Source organism: Enoplosus armatus, chromosome 11 (assembly GCF_043641665.1).
Source record: "Enoplosus armatus isolate fEnoArm2 chromosome 11, fEnoArm2.hap1, whole genome shotgun sequence".
Lineage (NCBI taxonomy): Eukaryota > Metazoa > Chordata > Actinopteri > Centrarchiformes > Enoplosidae > Enoplosus > Enoplosus armatus.
Genome location: NC_092190.1, coordinates 2,472,787 through 2,492,414, shown reverse-complemented (window position 1 = coordinate 2,492,414; position 19,628 = coordinate 2,472,787). Strand labels below are relative to the sequence as shown.

Sequence of the window (19,628 nt, the reverse complement as noted above, 5' to 3'; positions counted from 1 at the left end):
CTTTGGTACCGTATATGAGAATCAACTTAATAGGCCTCCATCATCACCTTATGCAACTAATGTGGTCACATAATGCCACATGTATTTGGTATTAGTCATGTCATGGAAAAACTGCAATTAAGTGTAACTAAGTTTGGGCTTAAACAAAACCTCATGGGCTGATTCATTAAAACGAATTATCACCGTCTGCGCAAAAAATGTAATGGAGCTGAGCGGATGCAGCCAAAGGATTCTCGCTTGCGTTTGTGATCGTCTGAGAAGGGAGAGAGCAAAACAACCCGTCAAGGGCAGAAACTGTGTAGTCTAAAATCTTGTTTGGTTGGAAGCCGATGTGGGCCAAATTTTGAGCACGAGTGTGGGTGGCCGGAAGGATAGATAAACAGAGACAGAGAAGCCCGGAGAGCACGAGGGAAACCTCACAGCTCACTGTGAGACCAAACAGCAGTCTATAATGAGGCTCGGGTGATATCAGTGGAGTAGACAAGTGAACATATCAAAAAGGGGGGAAAAACAGTTCATGGCTTATTTCTCTAATATCTGAACTAGTCTTTCCTTTAGTTGACAAGCAGAGAGACAAGCACCTGGTGTTGCAGGTACAGACAAATCCCGGAGCTTAACAGTCAAGCTCAATGATTAGCCGATGCGATCAGTTAGACAAATAAATAATAAACTATTGTGAGCGATGACTGGTTGTCATTTTTCAAGCAAAAACGCTGTACATTCCCGAGTTCCACTAGTCTCGACTTCAGCGGGCAAAGCACAGGTGCAAGTGTTCAAGTGTCCCAGTGAGCCACCACAGCTGCCGTCATTCATGTTACTATTTACACCTGTGCTTTTTCAACTCATCAACATGTCAAAATGTCCTCCAGAAAAAAAAACAATTTTCTTTGTCTTATATAATCGGCTTTAAATATTTCTTTGGACTACTGGTCGGATAAGCAAAAAACATGACATCACTGCGCATGTCAGGAAATTGGGAACTGGGCATTTTCCCCACTATTTTCTAACACTTCGATTAAGCAACAAATGCCAATGAGAATAACAGGGCAGCCGCTTGGACACACGCATTAAATAGTCTTTCATTGTCAACGGACGCAACGTCAACTAATGATGTCATACATCCAAGTCTCTCTTGTGTTTGGGTCCCGGGTGTACATACCGACACACACCAATGTGTCTTTAAGGGTGGCCCTTTGTCACCGCTGCTGACACATCCATTAACCACATTGTACATATCACAGATGACGTCTTCTTCACTAAACTTCACACATGACTTGTTGACAACTGTCACACAACACACCGGACGTCATATTCTGCACTTATACTTACACATGTTGCAAATGATTGAGATGTAACAACGACTATTTGCGTAACCAAAGGCTTAATAATAATAATAATAATAATAATAATAATAATAAAAGGCGATTCAACCAGGCGCTAGGTGTTTGGAACAATAGCTAGCTAATGTTACTGGTACCCGCAGCAGCAGCAGCAGCAGCAGGCCACAGAGGAGCCACACTCACTGTGGATGCTGATGTAAATTCACGACTACTCGGGCTCTATGTGGCCGTCTCGCTTGGCTAGCCGCGGCGCATTACGCACTCACAACAAGCCACCGGAGAACATCGAATGACAGTCACCCGCAGCCAAATGATCCACCGTGCTAGCTGACAGCCCGTCAATCACTGGGGCTAGCAAGCGAGAAGCAGGCCGCGGTCGGCGCGGTCTGTGATGTCACCTTACTCGTCGTTAGCTAGCGCCTAGCCACCAAGCTAACAATAACGTTAAGCCACATTCAAATACCTAACCGACACGAATCCGCGGCCGTCTGTTGTGTATTCCGAACAGAGCCATTCGCCATTATCAAGTCATTTTTTTTTTTTTAGCTCACCGCTCGGTGTCGGACTCCAGCAGCGTTGACGGTGGCCGCTATGTTTGATGCGCGATGCGTGACCGATCCGTCCGGTTTGAACGATTCTTCCTAACGTTAACATCACCGACGGGAAGCGACGATTCACCCGGCTTGGTCCCCCCTCCCCTCCCTCCCCTCCAGTGCCTTTATTACTCCGGTTTTACAACTAGCTGGAAGGAGTGGGGCGGATCCTTTAGTTCGCTAAGCTTCATGAATGCTGTATCAGACCTGAAAATGGCAACACGCCTGTTCATTACAAGTGGAGATGGGATCGCAGCTCGAACTATTTTCAGCGTTTGGAACCTTTGCAACCGAGTAAAATTGACTTTTTTTTTTTAAATCATTCCCAAGAGCCAGACCTGCCCGGGAAGTTAACTGGACGAGTTCAAGAAGATTCAGACGCTTTACCCCCTTACGATCGATTTCACCGATTCTCAAAAGTGAATGGGACTCCCCATTTCCTGTGCGTCGCATTGCCGTTCCTCCCGTGAAAACAAGAGTGCTCCAGGCGTCATCAATCGCACACGGAGAAGACGATGCGTGTCGCACTGGCTCTGTCGATGACAGAACAATCAAACTGCAGGCAAATGAGCAAAGATTTGTTTTTTTTTGTTTTTTTATTAATATTTATGTTTTATAGAACAAAAATACATAAGCAACTGAAATGCAAAAATATGATATATCATTTTTTTTAAATGTTGCACTTGGCATGTATTTGAATGGCAAACTGCTGATGCATTTAATCATTCAGTGGGTGTCAATGTTGGCATACAGAATATACATTTGAATTAATTCAGCTTAATTCAGCTGCTTGAAACTAATTTATGGCCCTGTATAAATAGCTGTTTTTGCAAGTGTACATGTACACAGCTTTATCACTGAATCTGCTGATGCTATACTCTTATGCCACTTATTAGTGTTTAGTTATTTGCATTCTTCGCAGGCAATTAGTACATGGCCTACTGTTTCGTCCTTAACATGAAGTATTTAACATGTGTCTTATCGGAAATGACAAGAAAATTAGCTGATATCGAAAATGCGTACACGGAAATTAAAGCTCTTTGATTTGTATGTAGTGAAAGCTGGAAAGAAAACGCAACTAACATGTCAATTTTAAGGAAAAGGGGAGTTTCTATAAAACCTATAAAGTTAAAACAAGAATCATCATTTCCAAGTGGCAATTCATAGCTTGAAGTTTTCAGGTCAGGCCAAAAAAAAAAAATAGATGACACTGCAGATTCAAAAACCAAACCTTCTCAGGCGGCTTCCAGGAAGTTATTGACATCTCGAGCATTTGGCTAATAATTAGATCAGAACATTGTTCTGTTATTGTTGCTAAATGAGCTAAGAAAATAAAAATGTTTTTTTTATTTTTTTTATTGCTTTTTGCTCTGTGAGACCTTGAAAGGGTTAATAACCCAAGCCTAGGGATAAAATGTTAAAATGGTTTGCCATATGTTTTCATTTCCTCAGCATCACAGATGTTTTTAAGTTGGTAGTATTTTCACGCAGACTGTGTCAGTGTTAACCAGCGCAGCTCAGGAAAGTCTGTTCCATTTGTTTGAACACAAAACCTGCTCGTCCTGGAAACTGTTGCTTGCTGTGGGAACACCAACACCAACAGCAGCAGCTTTTGAAACTTGAGTCCACGTGCTTCACAACTGGGCTTTTGCGTGAAAAAGAAAGTCGGGGGTGACTCCTTGTTCACAATTGGTGAAGCAACTGACTACAGCCGGACCAGAATGAGAAAAGATGAAAGTAGAAAAGTTTCATCAGAGGAGAGGATGTGGAGAGAAATGCTCAGGGATGTGGGTGTTCCGGAAGAACTTCAAATGTCACAGATGGCCCACAGTCTTAAGTCACAATGTAGCCATTCAACTTTTGGTTATGAAACTTTTGAATGCCACATAGAATTAGTTTGGAGAAACTTTGAACAGAGGATTTTTTTTTTTTCATGTGAGAGGGGGCAAAGCTGCTACACATGTACACTCAACTGGAACACATTTTAACCCCCTTAAGTCGTTTCACATTTTATAGCACTGATTCTTTTCAAAGGGAGCGAAATCAAACAGGGACGAGACAGAAACGCGCTGCATATGTATTTGGTTTTATTGAAGAAGAGAGATATGAATAGGTAGCCTGTTTTAAGGCACCTTAAAAATGTACAACAAAAGCTGGACCATTTATTTATTCAGAATACAAAAATACACATCTCAGTGACTCCAAATTGTAATAAATAGTTAACCATGCATTCTAACCATAAAAAGGCACAGAAAACAGTCACTTAGTAGTCATAAAAATGATCAACTACTTTACCAAAATCATCCAGATAGTAATACAGGTGACAACTGTAACATTATATTCCAAATGTGAAAACACAATACACATCATATCATTTAACCTTAGGCAATAAATATGCAAATATTGTTTATACCTACATATGTCTTCTTAAAAATTAAAACTGTGCCATTGTAAACATAATGTAAACAAATGAAACTCACTTTTCTCCCATCACTTTAGGAACCATGTCAGAGACTATACGTCACCCTGTCTTTTAGAGATTCTTGCATGGGTTTCGTTGGTTTTTGGAAACCAGGCAGTTTGCAGCATTATTTACAGACCACTGGAAAACACAGCAAGGGAGAAAGGTGGCTACTTCCGCTTTGTATGGAAAGGTCAAGCGTCCTCTCGCCTGGAGTCTGGGGCCAAAACTCTTGAGATCTAGAGACGCTTTTGGACCACGCGGTGGACGTGAACACGGACAGACACAGCTCGGGGGACTGCGACAGCATCAGGGAACTCAAGTTTGGTGACTGGCGTGACGGGAGATTAAACGGATGCGAGGCCAAACGTCATGGGTTGCTGCACGAACGAGGCAGCGTAGAGCAGTTCTACTTCACTGCTCCATTCAAAGCACATACTAACAGAAAGGCTTAGGAACGAAACCTATCACCGGAGTTGCATCAAATAGCTAACAATGAATCTGGTACACCAAATGAATAAAAGGCAGAGTTCTGTCCGTGACGGGAAATTAGTGGTTGATAGTAACCAACGCCTATCTTTGGCTACGAGTTGCGGGATGAACACTTAACTTATCTTAGATTGGAATTTGATTTACAGGCTTATTGATTTGTGCATGCCAATGAGCGGTACACTGCAGTATATCCAACGCGGTAGTCTTGACAACTGATTGTCACAACATGAGCAACTGTTGGACAAAGTGACTCAGGGGCTGCAGAGAGGTGAGATGTAATAGGTCGCCCTCTGGTGGGATATTAGAGACGCACATGACTGCTGTCAATTCAGCCCCTGATTCACTCACATTCTATTATTATTTAGGATACTTTGACGAATGGGGAAAACGTGTGCGTCTTGTTGAATTTTAGCACTCAATATTCAGTAAAAAAAAAAAAGAAAAAAAAAAGAAGACACGTCACTCTAAGAGGGGAAAAGGCAGAATTAAAAACCAACACACAAGCAACAAATTACTCTCCAAAGGGGGAAAACTAAATTATCAAAGTGTAAATTACATGATAAAATTAGTTGGCAATGGTAAGTATACAATTGCTGATAAGGTACAATATGCCACCGTTGTAGCAGACACACACAAACACACACACACACACACACACAGATACATTGTGACACATGTTAGCACAACAGTCATGTCTGCCCATTCTACTCATTCACTGACACAGTCCTAACTTTAGTGTATCATCTTGGAAGCACAAAGGAGCAAAACTACAAACTAGTGAACCGCTGGAAGAAATTTGGAGTCCGTAAGAAAAAGCAGTCTGTCTACGGGTCTAACTTTTAAAATCGAATCCCCAAACCTCGAGGAGGAGAACGCGTACAAAAAAAAAACTCTCTCAAAGTTGTTGTTTTGTTTTGCTTTGTTTTGTTTTTTTTCTCCCCCACTGAGAAACATCATGTCGGAAAAGCTGCAGAGACAGTATCAAAACAAGAGATCAAATATTGCACCATCATCAGAAAACAACAGCATCATCATCATCATCATCATCATCATGTACAAGAGATTCAACGATACACAATTGTTATGGTGTAATATACACAATCAAATGTGTAAGCTGTTGACAATGCATGCCATGTCAGCAATCTACAAATGCATCAGACTACAACACTTACAAACATTGTTTGCATACACTGGTATACTGTATCTACAGTGCATATATATATATATATATCTGTATATATATATATATATATATACACACATGTATACACGAGCTTAGCATCACATATAGAAATATACCCTGTAATGCCACCAGTCTTTTAAGAAACTAACAAGTAAAAGTAATGTCCTATCAACATCTCACCTGTAATTTGAAGGAAAGAAAAAAAAAAAGAAGCTGCGCTTGAACACAATGCTATGCAGGCTGCAGATCAACTGCTCTATTATATATATATATATTCAAAACCGATTATCTAACTCCTATTCTCATTAGTGTTAAACACCGTGTTAAATCGCCAAAAGTTAAAAAGTTGAGGTGAACCGTTAATTCTATGTAATGATATGAGGATTTGCACTTGCATAAAGCAAGAAGTAAAAAGTGCCTTTTAAGTATTCCGTAAAAAAAACCAACAAAAAAAAAAAACCACAACCCTACAGTATATGTGGTTGGCGTCAGACCCAACACTTTTACTTTCTTCCTCACTAATACTAATCGTTTCCCTCTTAAACGGAATTAAGACCTAAGACCTACTGGCCTATTAAAATAAAGAGGTGACATCCGAACAAAGTCATCAGACGATCGTGTTTTCTTAAGACATTCACTTTGGTACTGATCATCACATCCACAGAGAACGCGTCAACTCACAGATATTGATCCATATATTCATACCTCATCAACAGCTTTGTTTAAAAAGAAAAAAAAACGTCTTATGATGTCTACCGATAAAGCACATTTCACACTAAAGGACTGAAAGTATGGCACTTGGCACAAACCGTTGACACACCGTTATCATGCAAACGAAAAAAATAAATTAAAGCTAGGAAAAAAAAGGATTGGATTTAAGAGCAAAAAGGATGCTTTCAGTAGTAACAAATGGCATCGTAATACTTAAGTCGTGTAAAACTTGTTCAAGTGTTAATTTTTGCACACCGAAAGAAAACCAAGACACTAATCATGCAATTAAACATATTTAAAGTTGAGCAAGCATAGCATGCGACAGTATCCCACTGTTTTCAGACACCACGCCTTCCAGATTGCCACCTAGACTGTGATGTTACGAGTTTTTCCTCCCTCTGTCTCGCCTGAACGGCAGCGCTGCTAAAACCCCCCGAGGTGGCTTTAATGCATCTGCGGCTCTGTGATGGGAGACAGCAGAGCACCGCCCTGAACTGACACTTCATCCCACTCTCGCGTTAAGTCCCGGTTTTGCTACTAGTTTGTTATCACAACTCAGACAACAAGTCGCCTGTCGACAGTATGGTTAGTTGCATACCTGATTGTGTGCTATGAATGGTTATTAACTTAGAAATGGCTTTTTTTTGTTTGTTTGTTTTTTGTGTGAAGATCCATGACTTCCTTTTGCACTTCCATCAGCTTCCATCAACTGTCATCTTGGCACCGAAAGCACAAACAAACACACTAATGCATCTTGTTAACAACATCACAAAGGGCGTTCTCAGCAGGAGGGATCAAATCCAGCTCTCTTCTCCTTCGCTGCCTATGGTGCTCTTCCACTGATGTACGGGCCCCCCCCCCCATACCCCCCCACACCCCCCGGTAGCGTCTGCTTCCGGATTAGAGGTCAACCATGGAGGCCTTGGCCAGATCCTTAGTTCCCTGGAGAATTCTCTTCATATGACCCACTTTCGATATCCCCAGATCCTGAGGAGAAACAGGAAGAGCAACGCATTAAAGACACACAGAGAAAGGTCTATTGCGAGTCCAGCAGTACAACCAAACGTTATGATATGATGTGAATTATTGAGTTTTAAGACTACACCTATATGGGCATGTTGCATACTGTACACCTGTATGTAAACGTTACATAAGCTGGAGGAATAAGACTGATTCTTTGCACCATGAAATCATTCTTTAGCCGTGCTCGTGGCGTGGCTCCGAGGGCGGCGACAGGTAGCAACTCTCTCGACAGTTACAGACGGTTTCCGTGATATTTTGCACAGATGATTTGGTTTGTCAACGAATGACATTCAGGTTAGACTAAGCTGAACGTTGACTTTAGTGCAAATTCTAGCGCGCTAACACGCTAATGTAAAGTGTCCTCCCTCTCCTTTCAGCTGTGTTTTTGGCTGTCCGGCTGCTGAACGCTCCGCTATGTTCACAGGTTTGTCACTAACTGTGTCTGTCTGCCGCTTGTGGTGGGTGGTGGTGGACGGTGGCTTTTTTGTTGTTGTTGTTGTTGTTGTTGTTGTTGTTGAAAACAGCTGCCTGCTGAGGGTGAAAATGGCACTATGAGAATCAGGGCGACTGAACCAAAACAGCAAACCTGCGGGCCGTACAATCAAAACAATGAGCTGCTGTGAAACATGCTACAGTGTAAAGAGCCATCATTTCAGAGTCTGGTGATAATCTAGCTGTGGGGCTGCTTTGAGTTGGACAAAGATTTAAGGCCAGATTCTTCTGATATTCCCTCGTCCCTTGGAGTATGAAGAGGCCCAGACCTGGCTGGATCGATTCAATCGTTTTTTTTTCAGGGCCTTTAATTTAAATGTGATGCTCCAAACGCAAAATGGACGGAAGTTTAAAGCGCCTTCTGATTTTCAGCCTTCAACACTGCGGTGCAACACCAACAACTGGCACAGCACAAAACTAAGAAACTGCGTCGCATAATAAAAAAAACTGACAACTGACCTGAACTGTCCATCACAGTTTTGTGACGGAGCCCAAGTTCCCATTTTCAAAAAACCCTTGTTTTGTCTGACTAAACTAAATATCCAAAGACATTCAACGATAATCATAGAAGCAAATATTCACGCTTTGACAAGCTGGAACCGGCGAACCTTTGCTTTACAATGACTCGATGAGATGACGAAAACAATGATCAAAATGTTTTGGATTTTGAGTTGATTGACCAATCAATTAATCGACTAATCATTCGCGCTGTGCTTCCATGCATTACAATAGTGACTGACAAACTGTAAGACGATGGAATAAAAAAAACAAAACAGATTTTTTAAAATAAATAGTTTGTCCACCAGAGGGCGCTGACAAGTTTATCGTTCTGCTCGGTTGTTGTTCTTTAATTTATTATGCTGTTATGTTATTATATATGTAACATAAATCCATTATATATATGTGTACATATAAATATATATATATGTTGTGTGACATGTTCTTGTGATCATATTTTTATAACACACTGAATATAGATATTCGTATCTCGAGCTCTAATTTCTGTTAATAAACACTTCACATTTCATTTCATGCTTTTTCACTGATTGATCTTTTAGGATGACTTTATGCATTCGAGTGACGCATTTAGGGCGACTTCACAGCGGTCTGGACTTCTGGACTGAGCACCCGTGGAACTGAGGCACGGTCCCTGCGTCCAGGTGGTACACGCCTCCACTTTGAGGAGGAAGGCATCACGCACACGTCCCACGGGTCAGAAGGAATTCAACTCAGTGCGTGTGAATGTGTGATCAGTGCATGTTTACGTAAAGGCACATAACTGCCGGACTTCTTTCAGTCTCCTGTGAACTCCTCACGACTGCATCTCATTTTGTCAGGCTTAACACGGTCTGAGCCTGAGTTTGAATGTCACGGCTAACCCGCCAACCGGCTTTGCATTTTTCGGCCCTCTACAGCCAGTACCAGCTCAGCGCGGTGCCTCCCATCCCTGCCCATCCCTGTCCCTGTCCGGCTTCCCCTCTTCAGCAGATACACAGTGTTAGTGGGTTACAGCGGGCCTCTTTCACCAAGCAACGGTCAGACGGTAGAAGCCAAGCAGAGCAATGCAGTGCAGCACGAGAGGTGGCAAAACAGGGAGACATCTAACAGGTTAAAGAGCATAAGAAGTACAGTAGGCCGAGAGGAGACAGAGAAGAGAAAGAGTTGATTGTGGGTCGGACGGGAGGGTTCACACAGATTCACCGAGGGATTGAGGTGTGCTAACAGGCACGCGTGTGTGTGTGTGTGTGTGTGTGTGTGCGTGTATACCTTCAGGTCCCTCCTCTCCAGGTGCAGTAGCTCCGAACCTCGGATGTCGTGTCGGATGAAGGTGTCTCTGTACTCCCCCAGACTCAGCTGTTCCAGCCAGACGCCCACCTCCTCTGTGCCCCATCTCTCCACTACACACACACACACACACACACACACACACACACACACACAACACACACACAGAGCAGAGCAGAGAGAGGCTCAGGGCGCCTCACTGGTATGCACACACACACACACACACACACACACCTAAAACTGTCGCTCTCACGCTTCACTCAGCTGCACAGCATGTATGTGAATATGTCATCACACACACAACCTCACAAATGGGCACAAGTTGTGGTAAATCACTGGAGGAAAAGATGGGGGGCGGGGGGGGATGGATGGAGTGCATCAGAGAGGAAGGGAAAGAGAGGGAGAGCAGTGGCGGCAGCTGGCGGAGGAGGGAGGAGTTTGACAAAGGCCAAAGGTTGGTCAGAACAAGGCAGTGGCCAATGGCGTTCCAGAAAGGCTGGGGGGGGGGGGGGGGGTGGGGAGGCATGCATACCATCGACCAAAACCAGAACACACAGAAAAAGTAGGAGGTTAAAGGAGGCGGCAGGAAATACAGCCCAGCCAGTCAGGAACCAGCCCGCGATGAGAGGAGGGGCTTTCCCTCTCAGACCTGATCTGACTGCTGAACATAGACGTGTTACTCCTGTTATATTTCAAAACATGAACCCACTCAGTACGCAGCAACTAGCGTCCCGTTAGAGCGGACTGATCTGATTTTGTTCAATACGCAAACAAAAAAAAAAACGATTTGGTGGATAGTTTGTGTTCAAAAATGAAACGGGAGCCCTGCAGGCTCTTCCCTGGGTGCGGCCTCGTTCTTCTCCTGACTTTGCACCTTCGGAAGCCATGTTGGCAGGTGGATGAGAGCGTGAATGAATGGAGGGGTGAGGGTGGAGGGGGTGGGGGTGGGTGGGGGTGCAAGTTGATGGTTAGGGTCAGACTGTTGGGGTATAACACCTCAGACACACACCCATTCTTTGTCGTTTCTTGCAGGAGATTACAATGCAGTGATACCTTCCTGCATGGATTGTAACATGATGGTAGACGACTGTCGACAGAACCAAGTTTGTTTATTTTGTGTGTGTGTGTGTGTGTGTGTGTAAAGTAATGGATGGCAGCACTTCCTGCTAATCGTCTGGTTGTATTTCATGATCTGAGCCTTTGATTTGACGCTACCATCCTTGAAATAAAAGGCAGTAACAATCATGTCACGTGACCGCATTCTGAGGCGGACAGAGCGGCGTTATTGATGAATCCCCGCGGCCTGTCTGTCCAGCCTGCTCACTACTGAGGGAGGGAGAGGTGGACGCAGCCCTACCTGACTGAGGGCTCGTCTTCTTGGCGGCCTTCTCCTTCTTGAACTTGGGCACTATGCGGAACATGCTGCTGCGACTGTTCCTCTTGCCGTAACCCAGAGAGTGGTCCTGGTACATAAGCACAGTCAACCTATAGCCTTTCATTTAGCTACTCAGCTCTCCCGTTACCTGGAGCCATGTTACACTCAAGACATACAGCGTACGTGCGCAGATAGCTCTCAGTTATGAGTAAAACAGAGAATGTGGTGCGCACGTGTGTTTATGTGTCAGCGCTTGCTGAGGCTGCTCACCTCCTCATCGTTGGGCTGGAGTATATGGTAGAGCCAGGGGATCTCTCCCAGCTTGCCCAGTTCCAACTCCGCACTCTGCAGAGCACTGGACAGCTGCTCCTCCTCCGGCGGGTCCAGTTGCTGCAAAGGCGAAAAAAAAAAGAAAAACACAAGCCGAGATCAGCTACGCGCAGCGCGTCGTGAGGAGAGCTGCGAAAATAAGTTCACCCTTCGATGCCGGCGATGATGACGTCGCCGCCGCAGCCATGGCAACTCACCAGGGAGACTCGGCCCAGCAGGAGAGACTCCGTCTCGTTGTACAGAGCCTTGACAGTGCTGGCCACCTCTATAGCTGTGTTTCTGGTCAGACTCTGGAAAAAAAAAACGGGACACAACAGTTACCTCGTGTCGTCTCACACATCGCACAGTGCGTTTCAGGGGTTTCACAAGCAGCAAAACTGCGGCTAAAACTGATGGTTTGAGCTTGTTTTTTTAAAAGCTAACAACACAGATAATTCACGCATGATACCACATGTAGTAATGGCCGTAAATTGTGTTTTCTGACTATAGTTAAATCGAATGTCCATGAAACAACACTGGATAATGATCCTAAATACACATTTTCATATCTACAGTTTTTATTTATTTGTGTTTCGTTGCCTGTAACACCACGCATAGAGGAAGATGTTTAGCGGTCTGAACCATGCGTGCAAGGGGCAACGAGTGGGTTTGAACTAGGAGAAATGTTCAAAGAGAAAGCGGGTTTGTTTAAACTCGCGCAAATGACACAAGGACATCCGGACAGCTCGGCCTGGAACGAAAAACCAGTGTGTGTTTGGGTGATCCGTGTTGACGGCTAACCTCTGGGAACTTCGGGTGTGTTTTGTTGATGGCGTGAGATGCGGCATTAACAGCATGAGCCAGCTCCTGCTCTAAAAGCCCATTGGTCTTCGCAGCCTCACATATCCTGTGATTGGACAGAGCACATGTCAGTGGGCACGGTTCATGATAAAAAAAATAAATAAATTAAAAAAAATAACTTCCCTGGATTCTTGGTATATCTGTGAAGCCCGGGGACCGTGTTTACCTTGTAATGAGCTCCTCTGCGGCTCGGGCGCACATCTGCACCAGGGCGGCCTCCTCCTCTGTAGCCAGATCCACAGACTGCTGAGGGTAGAGGTGAGGCCGCAGGGGAGGCTTGTCGTACTTCAGCTTGTCCTCCCATGACTTCAGCGTGTTCTCAAACGCCTGCAGCCAAAAATCAAAGGACAAGTGTACGTCATGTAAAGCAGTTCTTGGAAAGCTTTGTCCATCTATCAGCACGACCCTCGCACTAAAGCCAACCTCCTCACTCGTGTTCCTTTTATTCTCCTGACTTTCCAGACACCCACTGCTCTTCAATACCCCCCTCTCCACTCCCCCTCCCTCCCTCTCTCTCACCCGGTCCCTGGTGAGCATCTGAGCTCTGTTCTTGTGCTGGATCTTGATGACTCCAGGCGGCTGTATCCAGGCCTCACCGTCCACCTGAATGGGAACCCCCTCATCACCCAGGATGGTGATCTTCACTGTCCGACACTGATTCGGGCAGAGAGTCTCGGATTAGACATGCATATATATTCTCATACGTATTTTCTTTTCACGTGGTTTTCAGTGTGGCGTTCTCCTGTACCTGTGCTATGCGGTGGTGTTGCAGTTTGATGACTCTGGACACAGCCATCTGCATGCTCCCAAACACGGCCACAACCTCCAGGATCTTATCATCAAATGATGGAGCGCAGAAGATCTGCACGACACAGTAAAGACATTAAGGGGCTGTATGCGCAGCACCATGTTGCCTCTCTTGATTGAGCTCCGTTTAACCAATCATTTAAATCTCTCTTATTGTATATTTTTGTCATTAAATGTCAAGAAAAGAGCCAACAACGTGTTAATCTTAGTCAGCCAATACAAAAAAAGCCATTTCCTAAATATTACTGAGTAATGTCCAGCATGCCACTAATGTAATATATGAACTGAGCTAAACTGGTCAACGTTTCTACAGAAATCTAAGTAAGTTTACTCAGAAATGGCCTTTTCTCCGACTTTTCTCTTTAATGTCGTTGTGACGGGGATGGTTTGTGAATCTCTGTCCTTCTATGTGTGTAAAAATCTGCCTCGAAAGAGACATTCTGTCAGCTCAGTTCGGCTGGAGCAGGAACGAGGAATGAACAGTTTCTGAAACAAGTCTGGTATTGATCTCTGCGCCAGCAAACTGCCCGTGAAAAGGTCACGCAGCAATGAGGAGTCAGCAACCCGTCCGAGCACAAAGAGAGACTCAGCGGGAAAAAAATAATGAAACGAGATGAGATGAGATGAAATCATCAGAGAACGTGATCAAGATGCGTTGTCATGCGGCGCCCCGGCCACTAGGTGGAAACCAAAACCCGTTCAGCAAAAAGTTCTGTCCTGTGTTCAGTGCTGAAGTAGAGGCGGTAACATATTTCTAAATACTTATATTTCTATAACTATATTACATAGTTTCTGGTGTCAATAATGTGTTTTTCCATCTCTAATTTCAAATAAACTCAATGTTTGTTTTGTAGTGAAACTATAGATCAGCTGCATGTGTCAAAACAGGTCTATTCAACAAAGAGAAAACTTTGATTGTAATGTGTGTGTGTGTGTGTGTGTGTGTGTGTGTGTGTGTGCGTGTGCGTGCGTGCATGTGTGATGACTAAGTTTAACTAAATGTCCTCTCCCTGTTTCAGTTTCCTCCTCTCCAGCAAAACAGTTACATAACGGTGGCGAATGCACATTCTGCATGTGTGTGTGTCCAAGGGTAACCTCTGTAGGGGCTCACTAAGGGGGGTGTGTGTGTGTGTGTGTGTGTGTGTGCGTGCACAAACTGACTCTAATCCCTCAGCAGCCCTTGTGCTCTGGGCCTTAAACAAACAAGCACAAATATCTCTCTAACCACCCAACCCCCCCGCCCCCCCCCCCCGCACCTCCAGCCTATCAGGGTCATGTTAAACCAGGGCCCAGGCTGTCCTTCCAACGAGAGAGAGAGAGAGAGAGAGAAGAGAGAGTTTCTTCTTCCGAAGGTGATCCGAGTCGCCCACCGAGGGCACTTCCAACATCTAATGCCCTGTGAATGTACTCACATCATCCTCCTTGGTGCCGCCCCAGAAGTTGGTCCCGCCTGCGTAGCTAGGAATGTTTAACACTGCGATCCCCTGAAGGCTGGGCAGGGGGATGTACTGGCCGTCACACTGGGAAAGACAAACAATAACCAGGCAGAGAGCTCAGCTGGACCAGCAAGTGAAGGGGACACGCGTCTGCAGGAGAAACTCCGGGCAACGTAATGTACGCTGTATTTTTGAAGGGTTTCAACTTAAATAGCCTCACAACGCCGGCAGACTATTTTTTATTTCAGGACCTAATATTATTTCAAGCTGGGTGACATCAATAAATGACTCTCCTACACCTGAGCAGATGAGCGCACCACCCACTGGGCTGGAAGAGGTTTTTCCAGACTGGAGAAGCGCGGCAGCTGTTCTCCCGAACCGAATCCAAATCGGTTTCTGAATACGTTTAAATGAGAAATAAGCTGGGCAGTAGCAGAGTCGTGCTTCGCCGGCCACCTACGACACTTAAGATTAAATAAGAGATTCAGGAGGAAGTGGGAAGTCACAACCTCACTCAATCCCTCCCCGCTGTTTGCTTATTGGTCCTGGCCACAGCTGCCTGGGTCTACACATTCCCACTAGGTGTTTTTTTTTTTTTAGACTAAAGCCATAGTAACATCTGAGCATGCGACCTGATTTTTTTTAAAATTTATTTTTAACTAAAAGCAAGTGTTCCCTGCTGTTGCTCTTCTGTCCCTTCTCACCTCCAGCTGGACCTTCTGCTCCAGGTTCTTGTAGGTTCTCTGCAGGAGCTCCTTTGTGCCCAAAACACCGTACCACATCATGTTCTTGGTACGACTCCTGCGTAGGAGGGAGCGGAGGGAGGGATCGAACAGTGAGGTTTGTGAAATGAACTGAAGAGACTGTTTGACAGACTGACGGAAGGAGTGCAGTGAGTGTTTCTCTTCAGTAAAATACTATAGCACAAGAAAACAAGCAATATGCTAAGAGCTTGGACACTTCCATCATTAAGAAATGTAAATACAAATGTAGACAACGGAGGAGCTGTCACTGATTAAAACTGGCTCATGGCTGATTGTCAATGACAATACCTGTTGCTCAAAGGCCGAGGGGTGTCTGGGGGGAAGGGGAAGTGTGGCTCACCTGCATTTCTCTGGATGCTCCTCCCGCTTGTTGTTGAACTCCAGGGAGATCTTGGCGTCCAGGCCGATGCCAAAGTAGTTGTTCATCACGCACTTCTCCATGTAGCCCTCGCTGGGTGGAAAAACAGCCGCACAAACAAAGACAAAGTAAGGCGAAACTCGCAGACAAACGTGTCCGAGGACCAACGGAGAGGGAGACAGGTGGACACAGGCTTGCACGTGAAAAAGGGAAGATGAGGAGACACAGCGGACGGAAGAGGAGGGAGGGGAAGCGGCTCTTACAGCGAGTCGAGGTCGGGGTCGATGAAGGGCGTGGCACCGAAGGGGTCGATGTTAGCCAGCAGCATCTTGCTTATGATGGAGCTGCCGGCGATGGAGGCGGCCAGGCCTGCCCGCAAGCCTGCACACACACACACACACACACACACACACACACACACACACACACACAGACATCTGTCAAGAGAGGCTGAGTTGAAACGTCCGAGGGATCCTGTGCTTGCGTGCTTGTTAAGGTCAGGTGAATGAAAATGCATGTTGTGTGTGTGTGTGTGTGTGTGTGTGTGTGTGTGTGTGTTTACCAGGGCAGATGATGCGTGTGTTGAGTACAGGGAGGTTCTCCTTGCTGGTGGTGAAGGGGGTGATGGTGAAGGAGCCACAGGACTGGGTGCTGCGGCTCACCCTCCTCTCGGTTGGAGAGCAGGGACTCTTCGCAGCTGGACACACAGAAGGACACATTCGCATCACTATCACGGCCTTCGTTCCACTCAGACCTCTCTGGGTCGCATTGCTTTGTGTCCCTTCGTGGGCAAACGCATGTGGTACCACCCTCTCATCCCACCAGGGGGCATAACACAACCTGCTGCAGCTGCTGTTGATGGGCAGGGCCGCGAAACAAACAAATATCTTCGACAAGTAAAAGTAAAAAGAATCAGCGGTGACACAGGTTTTTTTTTTTGCACGCCGCTAAACACTGTTGAATTAACACTGAACACACTGCATGTCGGTGTTGCTGCGTCCCACCAGGAACAGTAGGACTCTGTCTGACAGCGCCACAGTTCTTAAGGATAAAGTGGAGTGCAAGAGCGTCTTGAGTTACTGCTGTGTTTATATTTGTGAAGGCGATGCTTTTACTCTGAAGGATTTGGTTGCTGTTGCTGCGCATGCACCAAGCTGGATTTGTCAACCTTTTTAAAAAAATTACAAACCCTTCTGTTCGCATCCCCTACTTGCTCTGTGTGGTTGTCTGATTTGTGTCCAGGTCAGGGAGGAGTGAGGAGGAACTAAGAGGAAAACAAGGAGAGGGACGCGAAGCAGAGGGTTTGACTGATACCTCGCAGTCGTCCGACGGCTGGAAAATGTGTGGAAGGAAGGAAGCAGCCCCATGATAAACAGGAAGAACTTCTGCCCCTAAGACAATAACACGTCCTGTGGCCGATGCACACGCGCTCACGTGGAGGCACGCTGGACGCTTCCACGCAGCGACGTGCATGTGCGTCCCGCTACATTACATTACACGCCGTCAGACGCCCATAAACGTGCACGCACTGGCTTTATAGTCGCTCTGCTGCCACAGTTTCGACAGGTGCAATCATTTATTATTAAGAAAGTTTTCCATTGCCACAGACTGTTGTGGAGACCGAAGATGGAGAGATAAACAGCTCAGTCTGCTGCGAGAGGTGGAATATCGCTCGAGAGCAGGGTCTCTGTGCACTTTTAGCTCTAATCCTTGAGTTTATTTATGACAGGAAACATGATTTGCGTCAGCAGCGCTTTCTTTTTTTTCCATTAGCTGTGTGTGTCTGGTCCTCTGTGCCGCATGGAGCGGCAACATCCACAAGGTGGCGACATGCGAGTCCTGCGAGACCCCCCCCCCCCCCCCCCCCCTTTACAAAGTAGAGTCATCTTCTTTCCCACCTTTTTCACAACAACATTACTCTGTGGAGCACAATACTGGCTTTTAAATCCTCCCTCAAGTTTGCCTAAATGATGGGAAGAGTTTTCCTCTCTGGGTAGAGAAAAGGGGGGGGGGGGCTTGAGTTATCTTCTCAAAGGAGGGCCTCAACCACTAATTAAACAAGACGTGTCTTAAGTGACAGAACGGAGAACAATGAGAACAAACAGGCAAAGCTGGACAGTCTAAGTGTTTTGGAAATGGCGCAGGATGGGAGAGCATCGGAGCCAAGCAAGTAAAAAGGTTCGCAAGCAGGTCGCAGGTCTGGAACGGGGGCCAGGCCAAGAGGCAGTGGTGCACTTACATGGTACTGCTTCCAGCTCCTTGGTGTCTTCATCCTTCTCGCTGTCTCGGTTCTCCTCCTCGCTGTCCTTCCTGAACTCCAGAGGAGACGGCAGCTCGGTCTCCTCCGTGTGGGCGTTCTGCTCATCAACCACTAAACGGAGGACACGCAGGGAGGGACAAAGACAATACAGTCTGCATTACACGCCGTCGACAAGTTTTCTCTTTCTGTGTGTTGCATTTCATGAACGGGCACATGATCGTCTGATTTCCGCCTTTTTCCTCACAAAAACCTGCTCAAAATGTACAAAAAATAAAGTACAATTTCAAAATGTATGCCAGCCTGAAATGTCAAAGTTTATTCACTTCCTTCCCAGACAGCCTTGGGTGAAGCGGGTTCAGGGTTACCTCTCTCGGCCTGTTCTATGATCTGTCGCACAGCCTTCTTCAGACTGTTGGCTCGGAGCATCAGCTGCTCCCTGCTTTTGAACAGCTGGTGTGGGGGACCCGCTCCTCCTTTCTCCGTCTCCCGCTCCTCCAGCTTCTCCTTCAGCTCCGTCAGGCTCTCCTCGCTGGCCTCCTCCTCCTCTTCCTCCTCCTCCTCCTCCTGCTCCTCCTCTACAATAGGCGGAGTGGAGTGGGGGTGCGGAGGTAGAGCCTGGCACTCTGTGTTGAGGGTCTGGAGGAGGGAGTCCAGCTTCTCATTCAGGATGGCACACTGGTGGGCAGGGAGGGGGGGGGGAGAAAAGGCACAAACAAAGGCAGATCAGCAGAAATGTAATATATATGGGGAGTGTCCTTTCAGCGCGGGCGGGTGACGGATGCTAACCGCATTGATTTTGAGGCTTACTTTGAGAGACATAGTGTCGCACTCGTCGGTGTTCTCTGCACTTTTCTCGTAGGCTTTCCCCACTTTGGCAACAAAATCCTTCACCGTTTCGCACAGGATCCTCGGAAACAGGGAGAAAACATGTTAGCGTCGCGCGGTGTGACGTATGAAACAGAAAAGACGAGATCATCGGAGCTCTGAAGGCTATTTGGAAGACTAAGCTGAAGTCTTACTCTGCTATCTTACTGGTTTCTACTCCCTATGTCACCATTTAAATGCCTGCATGTCTTTACCTACAGGTGTGTATTGTATGTTTGTGACAGGACGACGCCAGTAAGAAACAGTAGTGTGAATTTGTGCTGTCCCAAATTGCTGCAGTTGCTTATTTTCTGTCGATTCTGGTCCGCCTGTTTGGGGTCGTGCTGGTATGTAAAAAAAACAAAAAAAAACACTCACTTGGCAGAGGCGATGACCACAGAGTGCTGCTCAGAGTTGAGGATTTTTGTGAGGTGAGCAGCTACTGAGTCTTCATAGGCCGAAATGTGAAACTGGAAGGAAAACACGCAGAAAAAGAAAACATGAAAGCAAACGC

At 45.8% G+C, this 19,628-nt stretch overlaps 1 protein-coding gene across 2 annotated transcripts in view; it reads right to left on the bottom strand.

Annotated features, from left to right (window-relative positions):
- Positions 1-7,680: 7,680 nt before the first annotated feature.
- The window catches only part of dgkh (diacylglycerol kinase, eta), a 41,813-nt gene continuing 29,865 nt past the window's right edge, over positions 7,681-19,628 (bottom strand). For both annotated transcript variants that reach the window (XM_070914372.1, XM_070914370.1), the window contains 18 exons: positions 19,493-19,584; positions 19,058-19,157; positions 18,616-18,925; positions 18,230-18,361; positions 16,553-16,687; positions 16,254-16,371; positions 15,973-16,083; positions 15,573-15,669; positions 14,845-14,952; positions 13,374-13,487; positions 13,145-13,279; positions 12,792-12,952; positions 12,566-12,671; positions 11,983-12,075; positions 11,726-11,845; positions 11,438-11,543; positions 10,063-10,193; positions 7,681-7,767 (listed from right to left, as the gene is read on the bottom strand). In XM_070914372.1, coding sequence (XP_070770473.1) covers positions 7,681-7,767; positions 10,063-10,193; positions 11,438-11,543; positions 11,726-11,845; positions 11,983-12,075; positions 12,566-12,671; positions 12,792-12,952; positions 13,145-13,279; positions 13,374-13,487; positions 14,845-14,952; positions 15,573-15,669; positions 15,973-16,083; positions 16,254-16,371; positions 16,553-16,687; positions 18,230-18,361; positions 18,616-18,925; positions 19,058-19,157; positions 19,493-19,584 — 2,256 coding nt within the window. The remainder of the gene's footprint in view (positions 7,768-10,062; positions 10,194-11,437; positions 11,544-11,725; positions 11,846-11,982; positions 12,076-12,565; positions 12,672-12,791; positions 12,953-13,144; positions 13,280-13,373; positions 13,488-14,844; positions 14,953-15,572; positions 15,670-15,972; positions 16,084-16,253; positions 16,372-16,552; positions 16,688-18,229; positions 18,362-18,615; positions 18,926-19,057; positions 19,158-19,492; positions 19,585-19,628) is intronic.